This window comes from Salminus brasiliensis, chromosome 1 (genome assembly GCF_030463535.1).
Source record: "Salminus brasiliensis chromosome 1, fSalBra1.hap2, whole genome shotgun sequence".
NCBI classification, from domain to species: domain Eukaryota; kingdom Metazoa; phylum Chordata; class Actinopteri; order Characiformes; family Bryconidae; genus Salminus; species Salminus brasiliensis.
In genome coordinates this window covers 23111783-23126419 of record NC_132878.1, presented here as the reverse complement: position 1 = coordinate 23126419, position 14637 = coordinate 23111783, and the positions used below count along the sequence as shown (strand labels likewise).

General features: G+C 38.2%; 2 protein-coding genes across 2 annotated transcripts; one reads left to right on the top strand and one right to left on the bottom strand.

Annotated features, from left to right (window-relative positions):
- Positions 1–24: 24 nt before the first annotated feature.
- napaa (N-ethylmaleimide-sensitive factor attachment protein, alpha a) lies at positions 25–5278 on the top strand. Its single transcript, XM_072674787.1, has 11 exons — positions 25–225; positions 1548–1627; positions 1719–1835; positions 1951–1997; positions 2154–2231; positions 2344–2399; positions 3141–3225; positions 3317–3421; positions 3524–3592; positions 3836–3886; positions 3997–5278. Exons 1-11 carry the CDS (start codon positions 128–130, stop codon positions 4096–4098), a joined length of 888 nt encoding a protein of 295 aa, XP_072530888.1. The 5' UTR covers positions 25–127; the 3' UTR covers positions 4099–5278.
- On the bottom strand, positions 5147–13509 carry rsph4a (radial spoke head component 4A). The gene is made up of 7 exons (XM_072674777.1): positions 13303–13509; positions 11423–11645; positions 10734–11003; positions 8015–8464; positions 7570–7714; positions 6874–6991; positions 5147–5772 (listed from the first exon to the last, which is right to left on the bottom strand). The coding sequence occupies exons 1-7, from the start codon at positions 13407–13409 to the stop codon at positions 5535–5537; spliced, it is 1551 nt and encodes a 516-aa protein (XP_072530878.1). The 5' UTR covers positions 13410–13509; the 3' UTR covers positions 5147–5534.
- Between the last annotated feature and the right edge of the window lie 1128 nt (positions 13510–14637).

The window sequence follows — 14637 nt, the reverse complement described above, 5'->3', positions numbered from 1 at the left end:
GTCCTTCCTGCTTGTATCATAAAAACAAAGCCGATAGAAGCAGCTGATGGGAAGTGGACTGCGCAGTGGCTTTATCCAGGTTGCTTTAGCATAAAAAGTTATCGGGCTGCAGCTCACAGACACAAAAATGGACTATTCTGGAAAGGAGAAGGAAGCGATGGCTCTGGTCGCTGAAGCTGACAAGAAAACCAAAACGACAGGCTCGTTCTTCGGGACATTTTTTGGGTGAGTGCCGGTTTGGTTTACACTAGCCCAGTCCAGGTGCCTTTAGGTCCCGTTAGCCCAGTAAGACAGTGCTATAATAAAATACTGCATTACGGCTCTTCTGTGAAGAGGGTGCGATTAAATAATACAGATGTGGTCATATATTTGAGAAAATGCATAATGATGGACTAAAATTTAACAAAACAATTATTCAGTTCAAATAAATTCAACCTTTATTGAATTTACTGATTATATTGAGGGTGACCCTCATTTACAATGCAGCCGAGGCGATATATAAAATATAGCTAGACTAAAAATGAAAAGAATAAAGATGTATAGTAAAACAAGACATAAACAACAAGATAAATCAGTTTAATAGTACAATTTAAGCAAAAAATATAGTAAAAATTATAAAATGTTAAAGAACAAAAACATAAAAACCTACTACATAAAATAGTGAAAACGTAAAATAATAATAAACTATAGTTTATAGTTACTAAAGTAGTAACTAGATATGAACATATATGCAATTCTCCCTGTAACATTTATCATTTAGTTTTATAGAGAAAACTAATCTTATAATGAATAATGAAATGAAATCATTTCTCTACCCAGGGTAAAACAATGCATTTATTATTACAAAATGTATCATTAATACAACATATATTTTCTTTATGGACACTAGATAGACATCAGTCAAATATGAAATCACATTTGAAATGTCAATTTTGTTTAATATTCAATAGTTGTGTTATTACATACATCATGTTGTGCAAATATATGTTTTTACTGTTTTATTGCAACATTATTACAATTTAAACCAAGCAGAAAACAATGCGCACATGATTATTATACATAAATAAGCTATGAATAACTTCTCATCTGCAAAACTTGCATATAAATTCATCTTCTAAAAAGGTTGCATAATTGTTGCCTAATAATCCTTATATCTGGCACACACATTCATGCTCAGCAGGTAGTGGAATTACAGTGAACAATTGTGTCTTTATAATAAACATATAACTACATTATACACTTTTAACTTTTTAAGTCTTGTTGTTCAATAATATAAATGCATAGCTTACTATTATTCTAAGACAAACAGGGGATTTAATTCCGGTAATGCAGTCATCCAGGTAAAAGTTTGGAATTAGAGCATACACATTCAGTAAATGTAATGAGTTTAGGTTTAATTTGGTCATTGGATCAGTAGAGAAAACAGTGAGGGTACATCTTACCCTAGGAGCCACAGGAAATTGAATTAGCACTGCTTCATAGTCAGTTCACGTTGTTCTTGCATAATAAATGCATTATCTAAAATGAATTGCTTTCTCCTTTTTTAGGAGCTCCTCCAAAGCTGAGGAGGCCTGTGATATGTACGCAAGAGCTGCTAATATGTTCAAGATGGCAAAGAACTGGAATGGTATATTTTACATGATTCCTTCTCGTAAAAACCTGCTGGTATATCTTTTTAACACATTGTCTAACATATTGCATGGTTGCTTTCTCTTTAGCGGCTGGAGATGCGTTCTGCAAAGCTGCTAATCTGCACCTGCAAATGCAGAGCAAACACGATGCTGCCGTTAACTTCATTGATGCTGGCAATGCTTACAAAAAAGCAGATCCTCAAGGTAGCTGTCTATATTTTAGTTAGTTATCTCATATCTATTTTAGTTGGATCTCATAAGTAAGTTAGGTACTTTCTCTTTATTTATGGTTTCTGCTTTTTGCATGTCCATCCTTCAGAGGCCATCCAGTGTCTCTGCAGAGCCATTGATATCTACACAGACATGGTGAGGAAACTAATGATGAGAGCACATTTGTTCTGTTATCTTACAATCAATAGTGTTTTCTGGGGCAATAAACACATAAGTGTTTAACAGTATATAAAGTAGCCTCAGTAAGAAAACTCACCAGATTGGTCAGTCTTTATCTTACTGTTTCCACAGGGACGTTTCAACATTGCAGCAAAACACCACATCTCCATAGCTGAAGTCTATGAATCAGACCTGCTGGACATTGATAAAGTGAGAGAAATATCTGTATATTTCTGTGCTGGTTAGTTGTTGTTTTTATCTCAGTGTAACAACAGATTGCCAGTAATGCCTGCCTTGTTTTTTTTTGTTTGTTTGTTTACAGGCAGTCACCCACTATGAGCAGGCCGCTGATTATTACAAAGGCGAGGAGTCTACCAGGTATTGCAAGACTTGGTATATTTGCGTTTTCAGAGTTTCTCTGAAAATGCAGTTGGGTCATGAGAAGTACTTAAGTTGTTAAACTATATGATGCTCATGTGGTCATAAACATAATATATTATATTACTATATTATATGTGTGGAAGTGTAGTAAATTAGTATGTCATATGTGTTAAACCATAGCAACAAGTTTGATGTGCACTATGTGGACAAAAGTATTAGGACACCTGCTCATCCTGGGACACCATCATGGGTGCAACGTTAACCTCTTGAGACCCTACGTCCTCATATGGGGACATTACATTTCTGCTTGTCTGCACCATGATACTTTAAAAACTTTGACCCTTGACATTGTTTTTTTTTATACTTGTTAGGTCCTACTAATCCCAAATAGCTAGGAGAAATTAAAAAGTACAGGTCTCAGGAGGTGAAGTAGACGAATAAATTCATTAGAAGGGGTGTCCACAAACATTTGACCATATAGTATATTTAGCTTGATAACCATATCCATATGAGGAAAACAATGAAAAAATTACAAAAATAGCTTAACAAAAATTCTGTTCCATCTTGTATGTAATGATGTGATATTCTTAAGACAGACAAATTTAGATTGATCAATGAAATAGTTAAAATGTAAATTATATTTAAATACATTGGTAAAAGTTATTTTGTTTGTTTAAGAATGTACCTAGAATCTGAATTTAGTGTATGTTTTTAATCATTTTGTCTTTCTTATTGTAGTTCTGCCAACAAGTGCTTTCTCAAAGTGGCTACATATGCTGCACAGTTGGAACAGTACCAAAAAGCCATAGAAATATATGAGCAGGTGTGTACTTCAGTGCACAATACACATAAGCTAAAACCTGTTGTTGTCATTTCAGTGTCTCTAACTGTTCAATACATTTGAATCTGATCAGATTGGAACGTACTCCATGGATCACACCTTGCTGAAGTATGGAGCTAAGGACCACTTCTTCAAGGCAGCACTGTGTCACTTCTGTGTGGATATGCTAAATGCCCAGGTGATTATTGCTGTTAATTACGATTTGTTACCAACTTCAGATTTATACCTACGATCCTATAAATGATCTCTCTTTTTTGTGTATCATTTAACCCCCATCTAGTTGGCTGTGCAGAAATATGAGGAAATGTTTCCTGCCTTCTCAGATGCCAGGGAATGCAAACTTATAAAGGTTAGTTTCAGATAAATAAAGTTATTTTATCCTTAACTTGAAGTTGCTTAAACCACAACCTTATATTGACATTATTGTGTTTTTTTTTTTTAGAAGCATTGTATTTAAATATGCAATGAAAATGAATTGTTATAGGGCTTTGTGAATTGAAATCGTCAGTTTTCTGAAAATCTGTTCCTTTAGCTATGATTATGCTGGTAAACCAACATAAAACATTTTTGACAACTTCATTCTGTTTAACAGAAACTTCTTGCTGCACATGAGCAACAGGATGTTGAGGCTTTTACTGATGCAGTAAGTTTACGTTAGAGTATGATGTTTGTGGTATCAGATTGTGTTTTTCTGGTTTGTTCCTAAAAGACCATAATTCATTCCTAATTCATAATTCTTGCCCTACATTTTAGGTGAAGGAATTTGACTCAATCACAAGGCTGGACCAGTGGCAGACCACCATGTTACTGCGAATTAAGAAGACCATTCAGGACGAGGAGAGTGACCTCCGCTAATGCTCTGCTAAGATACAGGGTCCATTATTGATTGATTTCCTATGCACGTTAACTCAACCTCACCATATTCCTTTCCAGCTCTAAACTCATTCCTCTGCCTTTAATTACTTTTATTTATTGTAATGAACAAACAACAGTGGCCAAGTCGTCCTTCTTATGTTTCTGGTGAATCTGGTTTTCAGTACAAATCTCTTTGATTCCAAAGAACACTGTGACGTTGTGTATGATAGCACTGGTTAGTAATAACTGTATAAATACTGATCTCCTTTATAATTTTTCTAAATTAACTACTAAATTACTGATGCATAAGCATTTGCCATTGATTAATGAAGAATATATGTAAATTAACCTGTACAATTTTGTAACTTGTTTTATTTTTCCCGCCAAAAACTGAAATGGCACTAATTGCTGTTTTCCTGTTTTCCTCCGTTGAGGAAATTGGCACGCTTTCTTTTAATATGAATAAGGAATTTATAAGTAATGTCAGAGATCATTGATTTCTCAAACACCATCTTTAAGGTGGCACTTCGGTGTCTATAGAGAAACTAGATGAAAGATGTCTATAAGCTCAGTATATTTAATCCTCTTCATAGTATTTTGGGAAATTTTATTTATTTGAATTAAGTCTAACATGCTGCACTACATTTGCAATTCTGTTCAATGTATTATATATAATATATATAAATAATTACATATAATATTTAGTTGATCCATCGGTTACTGAGATTGGCTTTTAACTCAGAAGCCAGAGAACAGTGTTATATTCTACAACCACAACTGATCACTATTTATCAACTTTCTCTTGCTTTGCCATGTCATGGCTGGATTAGTTGACATTATTACATGTTGTGTTAAGTTTACTGTTGGCATTTGATACTAATGAAGGTTTTCTTGTAGTGGCTCTCACAAATTGCATCACAGTAGTCTGGTAGTGATCCAGCTTAAAGCGATACAATAACCCTTTTTGTTATAGAACTATAGGTTTACAGCATATTGATTAATTCTGTTTGTTTTAAATGTTTATATGGGATTTATGTGATACACTGGACGTTTACACTTGGTAATAATATTATTATAATATAAAATTTATAATATTATAACATTCATTATAATATGTGTTTACTCCCCTCTCCGCTAATGCTAAACTAACTTAAAATATAAATAAAGGGTGTGACTCCGATCTTGGGTTTCTAATGGTTTATTTGACTCATTTGTATAAATGTCCATGCAGATACAACTCTATATAGAAAGTCTTTATAATTCAACAAAAAAAATATCTTACTATTGTATGAAACACAAAACCTGTATCTATTGTCCATCAGTCTACAAAAGATATTTGGCTGTGTTCACAACTCAGTACTCTAGCTGCAAAAATAAAACCTTTGTGAACTTATCAGACAGTGTGTTTAAGTCTGACGTGTACCAGTCCTTTACACTCAGTCTTCATCCTCTTCTTCCTCCTCTTCCTCTGCCTCAAGTCCTTCCATATCCTCCTGTTCTTGCTGCTGCTCTGCAGCTGCTTTCTGGGACTGTTCATCGTTCAAGCTGGGGTCCAGCGCCTCCGTAATTTCAGGTCCACTGGGGTATTCTTGTTGGGGAATAGGTGGCACGGGTGGAGTGTAAGGCTCCCCCAAATACTTCAGCCCCCAACCAATGTATATGTTCTCAAACTTCCTGTTGACAAAGGGGAAATAGGGATGGTGAAGTTTCCATATTCAACACCAATAATTACTAATAATTACTGAATGCATATTTCAATGCTTAATTTCTGATTCGATTTTCTTTGAAGGAAAAGAACGGGCTTTTCCTGCTGTAGGGCTGCTTATAGACATAAAGTGTGATGTTCAATAACAATGAATTTAATGAGGTAGGATCACTCAGCATGGTGTCAGCCAGTGCAGGAGTCTGTTAGCTGATATAACAGAGTTAACAGTGTTCCCCAAGCATGTTTAGTTGTCCAACGATGTTGCATTAGCGTCAGTTCAAAAAATATGCAGCGATGCTTCAGAACTTATAGGAGGCAAGTGTTAGCCTTCACCCTGGCTAAACTAAACATGACTATATTAAGTAAAACATTACACAAAATGTGTATTTTTGATGATTAATTAAATCATTAAAAATTTAATTAATCAAAAATTAATTAATTATTATTCAATGAAATAACAGAAATACAAAGCACTCTATGGTATATGCCAATGTGATTAATTCAGTCAGACTGCATGCATAATGTAATTAAGTGTGTGTATTGTGGAATCTCATGTTCTGATGATAAAAATATGATTCATTGTGCCACCCTGTTCTAATGTAATACATGCTACAAAATTCATCAAGACAAAACATTAAATAAATACTACAGTTTAAGGACACAGCTGTAGCACTTTTACTAGACCTCTATTTACTCTATTTACTTTAACACCTACTGTCCTTAACTTCAGGTAAATGCATCTAGTAGTATCCAGGCAAAATATCTGAGCTGTAGTTATATATCATTAAGTGAATGACAAATTATTTTCCCTCCTCATATAGTTAGTAAAAGGTACTGCTGCTAATACTAGTCTAAACAACACAGCATTATAATAATTTTCAACAGAAATACTTCAAAATGCACATTGATATAAAATATATAAATTGTTTTGTCACACAGGTCTAATAGACAAGCATCTTGAATAAGCAAGTATGGTTCTATGGTGTTTGTCTGAGAAACCGCTCCCTAGTCTACAGTAACAAACTACAGGGAGCCGGAAAGTCTATAGTTGTTAACATGATTGCTCTTACTTGCCACAGGCGTAGGCATAGGCTCCGGGCCACAAGTTGGAGCGCACATAAGCGATGGCATACTCAGGGATTAGGTTAGAAGATATTCTGGTGCTCCAAGGAGGAGTGTTATTAATCTCTGAAATAATAACAATAACAAACATTTAGGTCATAGAAGATCATTTGTTTAAAGGAATATGTCAAACAAAAGGCAAATACGACTAACAATTAATGAAAGTTAGTGAGAACCCGTCAGCACAGCATCATCAAAGCAATAGAACATGAAACAGGAGTATGCAATTCGTAACAACACATAACCTTGCATGATCTACTGCTATTATAAAATTGCTTAAAAATTGATTAATTTTTTTATATTTTAATATGGTCAGTTTCTTCTGACAACTTATAGTCTCTCTACCATAGCACTTACTGTACAGCCTACGACCATACACAAATTTGTCTTTAAGTAAAAAGGACATTTTAGGGATATCTGTTCTCTGTCCTGCAGAATTAGGACTAATCTAACACATCTGCCTGTGATACTCAACTGCTCCTGAAAACCTTGAATGGTTAGAAGTGTGTTTTCTCAGAGGTAGAACTACACCTTGCAGGATCTTAAGAAGAAAGGCCAGACACCTCTTGCTTGAATACATACAAGCCTTGTTTGGACACTCTGGACCCTCTGCTTTAAGAAATAGAGGCAGGACATGAGCTAACCTGCATCCTCGGACAGTGGTGTGAGAAGAGGTGGTCCAACCTCAGGCTCGGGTTCATCTGGTTCCTCCTCCTTCTCCTCTTCTTCAGCTTCTTCTTCCAATTCCTCCTCATTTTTTTCAAACAGGTTGATCCACACACAACGACCCTGAGACACAGAGGGATGACTGATTAAAAATACTTTGTTAAAGATGGTTTGGTCTGCACTCTGTCTCAGTGTCACACAATTAAAAAACAAAAATAAACAAAATGTCACAAATGCAGTAATCCTTGCTTTACTGAATTAATTCATGTTTTGAATCCACACTTTCGGCAAATATACTCTCCTTGTTTCAAGTAGATGCATGTAGCAAACACTTAAACAAAGCGAAAGAAGTTGTTTCATGGTTATCATGAGTTCCATTACCATCAGTAAAAAGTATTTCATATTGCCCTCCCAGCAAGTTACCTGTTTGTTGATGTGCTGGACGTGGTGGACCCATGCAGACAGTGACTCTGCCATTTCCTGCACGGGGATGCCCTCAAAGTCAGGATTGTCCACAAAGTTGTCTCGCGCTCCCTCTTCCGTTTCTTCTCCTTCTTCTTCCTCAAACTGGTAGAAACCCAGTGGACTTACCTGGGTGCCAGCTGAGATACGGGCGATCTGGGCACGCAGGTAGTTGGCCTCATTGCCTGGAAACGGGGGGTAGGTGACGATGGGGGCATCCAAGCGACCAGTGAAGAGCTTGCGGATCTGCCGCGCCACCACAATCTGAGCTGGGGTGACATCAGGTAGACGCACCCAGGGCAAACCAGGCTCTTGGCACACAAAGTAAGTGAACTTGTTAGTGCCAGAACCACGAAGCTCCATGGGCACTGTGGGAGGTGGCTTATAAGTCGACTTTGGGAGTGAATCAGTCTAGAACAAATTAGATACAATTGGGTCATACCAAAATAAATACAACAGCACACTTGGTTTCATTGATCTCTTAAAGCAATAGTTCTGCAAAAGGTCATAATTACATAAATGAATGCTTAGCTTATTTAGTTTTATAATGGATCTAAGAGGCTAATATAGCTGACAGGTAGCTCAAATTATGTCAAGTTCTTGAGTAATGTGGTTTCTAACACTGTATTACGTACCATTATGTATAAAAAGGGGCAAAGATACACTGTGTTCAAATGTTTCTGGACACCATTGGTAATGAATGCCTTCAGTTACTTTCAGTTGCACCCATTGCTGACATACAGTGGGGAGAACAAGTATTTGATACACTGCTGATTTTTCAGGTTTTCCCACTTGCAAAGCATGTAGAAGACTGTAATTTTTATCATAGGTACTCTTCAACTGTGAGTGATGGAATCTAAAACAAAAATCCAGAAAAATACATTGTATGATTTTTAAATAATTAATTTCCATTTTATTGTGGGAAATAAGTATTTGATACACCAGAAAAAGAAACTTAATATTTGGTACAGAAACCTTTGTTTGCAATTACAGAGATGAGACGTTTCCTGTAGTTCTTGACAAGGTTTGCACACACTGCAGCAGGGATTTTGGCCCACTCCTCCATACAGATCTCCTCCAGAGCCTTCAGGTTTCGTGGCTGTCGCTGGGCCACACGGACTTTAAGCTCCCTCCAAAGATTTTCTATTGGATTCAGGTCTGGAGACTGGCTAGGCCACTCCAGGACCTTAAGATGTTTCCTACGGAGCCACTCTTTAGTTGCCCTGGCTGTGTGTTTTGGGTCGTTATCATGCTGGAAGACCCAGCCACGACCCATCTTCAGTGCTCTTACTGAGGGAAGGAGGTTGTTGGCCAAAATCTCACGATACATGGCCCCATCCATCCTTCCCACAATACGGTGCAGTCGTCCTGTCCCCTTTGCAGAAAAGCATCCCCAAAGAATTATGTTTCCACCGCCATGCTTCACGGTTGGGATGGTGTTCTTGGGGTTGTACTCATCATTCTTCTTTCTCCAAACATGACGAGTGGAGTTTAAACCAAAAAGTTATATTTTTGTCTCATCAGACCACATGACCTTCTCCCATTCCTCCTCTGGATCATTCAGATGGTCATTTGCAAACTTCAGACGGGCTTTGACATGCGTTGGCTTGAGGAAGGGCACCTTGCGTGCACTGCAGGATTTTAATCCTTGACGGCGTAGAGTGTTACTGATTGTTTTCTTTGAGACTGTGGTCCCAGCTCTATTCAGGTCATTGACCAGGTCCTGCCGTGTAATTCTGGGCTCATTCCTCACCTTCCTCAAGATCATTGATGCTCCACGAGGTGAGATCTTGCATGGCGCCCCAGACCGAGGGAGATTATCCGTTATTTTGCATTTCTTCCATTTTCTAATAATTGCACCAACAGTTGTTGCCTTCTCACCAAGCTGCTTGCCTATTGTCCTGTAGCCCATCCCAGCTTCTACATGCTTTGCAAGTGGGAAAACCTGAAAAATCAGCAGTGTATCAAATACTTGTTCTCCCCACTGTAGATGTCTCATCCCTGTAGAGAAGTATTACCAATAGAACAGGACTGTCTGGAGCAGACGAACATTAAGCTGCTTAATGCCAGGTGTGGACAAGAGTGGTATAAAGCCCCTCACCCAGCATTAAGCTATGGAGCAGTAGAACTGTGTTCTCTGGAATGATGGTGCTCCAGCCAATTATTTTGGGATGAAGTGGGGAGTTGGGGATGGGGTGGGCTATTGATCATCCAACATCCTGACTTCAATAATGCTGTTAAATGCAATAATATATTCACAGTAATGCTACAATCTAGGAGAAAGCCTACCTTGGACAGTAAAGACTCAACCTTTTTAAAACTTTTGGAAGAAACAATGCATGAGCAGGTGCCCAATACTTTTGTCCATGTTACATACAGTGTGTGTTGCATAGCTACAAACTGTAATCATGTAGAAGCCTAGATTGTGTCTGTACTTTTGCCCATGTTTATAGAAAACAGTATAATAAATTCAGTATTGGAAACACCACAACAAAGCCTATTTGAGATTACCTAACAATTCAATTTGGTTGGAGGCAAGAAGCCAACACATCTTGGCTGACTGATTTAATTTGTGGCAAAGACAAATGAATATTGTAAATATTGTTCATTAGCCAGCAACAATTATTCAATATATTGACAAAGAAACTGGTGTGTCAAGCACTACCCACTACTTCCACACCTCATCCTCCTCTGGAGCCTCTTCCTCCTCGTCCTTGTGCGTCTCCTCAACCCGTTCTTCCTCCTCATCTCTGGATTCCACTTCAGCCACAATGTAGTTTGCCTCACGGCCTAGGATCTTGCCCCAGAATCTGCAGCGTTGGAGGGGTTGTGTGTCCACTAGCTGCTTCAGGGCCAAAAAGATCCTATGTGTCTCCTCTCGGCCCAAACCTACTTCAGCCTGCTCAAAGAAGAAACTTTGCTCGGCCAGATTGGGCAGAGGTGTCTCTGCCTAGAGGAAATACAAACAAGCCCAAAAACTTTAGATGACTGACTGCTTTCAAAATTGTAAAAATGACAGTTTTAACATTTTTGATTTTACATCAAGTTACAAATTACACAGATCTGCAGTAACATTAGCACCACCTATCTAATATTGATTAGGTCCACCTTATGCTGCAAACAGATCTGGCCATTTGAGGCACAGATCTGACCATTCGACCACAAGACCTCTGAAGGCGTCCTGTGATATCAGGCACCAAGACCTTAGCAGCAAATCCTTTAAGTCTGTGAGGTTGTGCAGTGGGACCTCCATGAGCATCAATGAGCTTAGGGTGCTCATGATCCTGACGCCAACTCACCGTTGTCCTTTCCTGTAACTGTTGGTAGGTACTAAAATTCCACAATTCTGCCCTTGTCAAAGTGGCTTACCAGTGCCTCTTCTTGCTCGTCCCCTGCCCCCCGTGAGAACAAGGATTTCTGTTCTTGGGCCAGTGCAAGGGCTGGATCAGTGTCTGGGATGGAGCGCAGGGTGCTCTGATTGTCTAGCAATTGGCTGGCCTTCACCTCTAGACTCAGCTCTTCAAAATCATCAACTGCATTCTCTGGACACTCATCCATAACTTTGGTGAGCACACGTGACAGATGGTCATAGCTGAGGAAGACAGTAAATAAAGACGTTTGGTGAAATTAACAATGACTTGGTTAATTAAACTACCTAACTAACCAGTCATTTTACAAACCTCCACTGTGTTTCACCACTTTGATGGTGTGCAGTTATCCCATCTGTTGGTGTACAACATGTGTTAGCCATCCCCTGACTCTTCACCAGTGGTAATAAGTGCTAAGTGGTCTAATTTCCCTAACTGGCGTGAATACTGCTCATTGCATGAGGCGCAAATGTTCAGTTACATATCTGCACTATAGTCAACAGATAGAAAGAAACAATACATTATATCTGATTCCTAAATAAAATATCAGTGTCTGCAGACACCTCAAACCTTTAATAAGTGCAAGATAAACATGTACCCTTAAAAATTATGGGTCTTCAGCTGACTTTTAACTTTAAATGATTCAGCTGTTTGGACTCACAGAGAAAGCTTGTTCCACCACTTAAATGCCCCAACAGACAAAAGTCTAAAGTCTAGATGGTTGTCGTCCACGCGTCTTAAAGGATGGTGGGTCAAGCTGAGCTCAAAGCATTCTAGGTATGGATCAGATTTTGACCACTGCCATAAGTTAGGGAGGGGCTGGTACATTTTGGCTTTGTAGACAATTAAAGGAAACTCAATGAGTGACAAGACTTAACTTAGGAAGACTGGAGACAAGTTGTACTGATGCTTTCAGGATTGTTGCAAGCAGGGGCACTGCCAGGGACTTTGGGCCCCATGAAAATATATTACACTGGGCCTCACAGCTTAGTTAATCATTTTTATGGGCCCCTGTCAGTCCCAGGCCCTTAGAATCGTCTTAATTTCCACCCCATATGGCGCTCCTGGTTGCAAAGGGCTGATGGCACACATTGAAAAACCAGCCAGGAGGGCGTTGCAGTAGCCAAGCTTGATGACAAGGCTTTGTGCTTTTGTAGACCAATGCTTCTGTGACCAGGGAATTATGAATACCCATAATTTAGAAGTCAGCTGCTTTAAACAAAAATTACAGACATTTACAATGTCTTAAAATAGATTAGCTACCAAAAACGACAAGGTTCTGTGTGAGTTAGCTAGCTAGTGCTACCTAGTATTAGTTATCATTTTTAAAGCACAGACTGAATTAATAACATAAATCAATTTAAGCAAATGGATGGAAGCGTGTCGTTTAAAAAGAAAGAAGAAATATCCCGGGATGTATAGCTACAAATATAGTGAAGAGACCAAACCTAAACAAAAATAAATAGCTAGCTAAATAAAAAACGAAATCCAATATGGCAGTTATTCATAACCTCAGCATACTATTTCATTACAATATGTGATAAACGTTTAAACTAATCCAAACAATAGCTATACACATTTTATAAAAGAATAAAAGTTGTATTTAGCTAAAAAAAAAAAAAAAAAAAGCTTGATAGCATAGCTAGTGCTAGCTATAGCTAGCTAGATCTTGCTGAAACTGCCTAAAAAACAAGGTAGCCACCTAGCAGTAAACAGAGACAAGTGTCTGAAGTTTAAGCGGTATTAAAAGCAGGATATTAGGAGAAGAAAATGATGAACAAAAAAGCAGCTATAACTAGCTAACTGGACCAGCTCAGTAGCTATAAACGTCAGGAGTAGGAGGACTGAAGCTTCCTCGACGCTAAAAGAGCAGAAACTCACAGGTTTTGGTTTGTTTTGGTGCTGCTTTTTAACAGGAACGCCTTAAAGTTCAGGGCAGCCTGCTGTTCCTGATTTTTATCGCTCGTTGAGTTTCCAGGAGTCTCCATTTCTGTTCTGCCGATGAGGTGAGATTAAACTACACTAAATATATACGATTACATTCAAACCGTTTTATTTCTGAACCGTTTTTTGTGGAAGACGCGAGCCGTTCACTAGTCAAACAAAAAACCGTTGCCATGGAGCTCGCAACTCGTGAATCTGATTGGCTAAGCATGAAGAGCGCTGCCCTCAGGCCGTGTCCTGGGTAGTAGTGAGGGACCTGAGGTTTCAGCCGCTTTTCTGCAGCCACACGTGAATACTGCAGCTGAAGTGTCCCTTTAAATGAGTTTAACTCTTAAACTCATTCACAAAGTAAGAAAAATAAAAAAGACTGATGCTTCTTACTGGATAAAAACAGTAATAAATAGTAGGAAGAAGTTTTTTTTTAATCCTTATAAAAAGTTTTGGACCAAACCACGTAAACACAAGACGCTATGATTGGCTGCAGAGGTTGCAAGTGGCGAAGTGTAAGTACTGAAGTTGATTTTGTATAGTTTCTGTGGTTTACTTGAATATTTCTGTCACGTTACACTTTTTATTTATACTTCTTACACTTCACAGCAAGAATATGTACATTTTCAGAACAGGCTCGTCACTTTACGTATTTATTATCATTTTAATGTCATTTTGTTGAACCTCTAACACGCAATCAGCCCGCCCCTCAAGTTCATCTATTGGCGCCACGCGATGAGTGGGTGCTGTGAGTCCTTACAGGCCTTTTCTGCTGTATTATCATGTTTAACAAAACAGCTGCCTTTATGCAGCCCATTTTACTGTTGGTATCTGTTCGCTAGAACCCAAACTAAATGTTTCAGCGGTGTGGGTCAGAGGCTGCTCTGTCAGATAGACTGAGGACCTGAATCAAACGAGATGTTCCACGTTAAGAAGCTCACTAAGTAAAACTACGATTTTAATCTACTGTACTTTTTTCCCACTCAGGGTATACTCCGTGTACTCAGAGGCATCTATACATAGCTAGCTAACAGTGTTTGATATTGATATTTTAATATCATTAATATATAATATATTAATATTAATATTAATATTGCTAAGCAGTTTCACTTCAGTTAATCAGCAGTTTAGGAATGCTGGACTCTGAGCAATTGGTTTCCAAATCAGAATGGACAACAACGATATGGGTGAAGATTTCACCAGTTTTCTAAATAAACTGTATCTTTACCACCAATTTCGGATAATCAGCAAATAAGTGAAAAACACCACATTTGAACTGGAGAG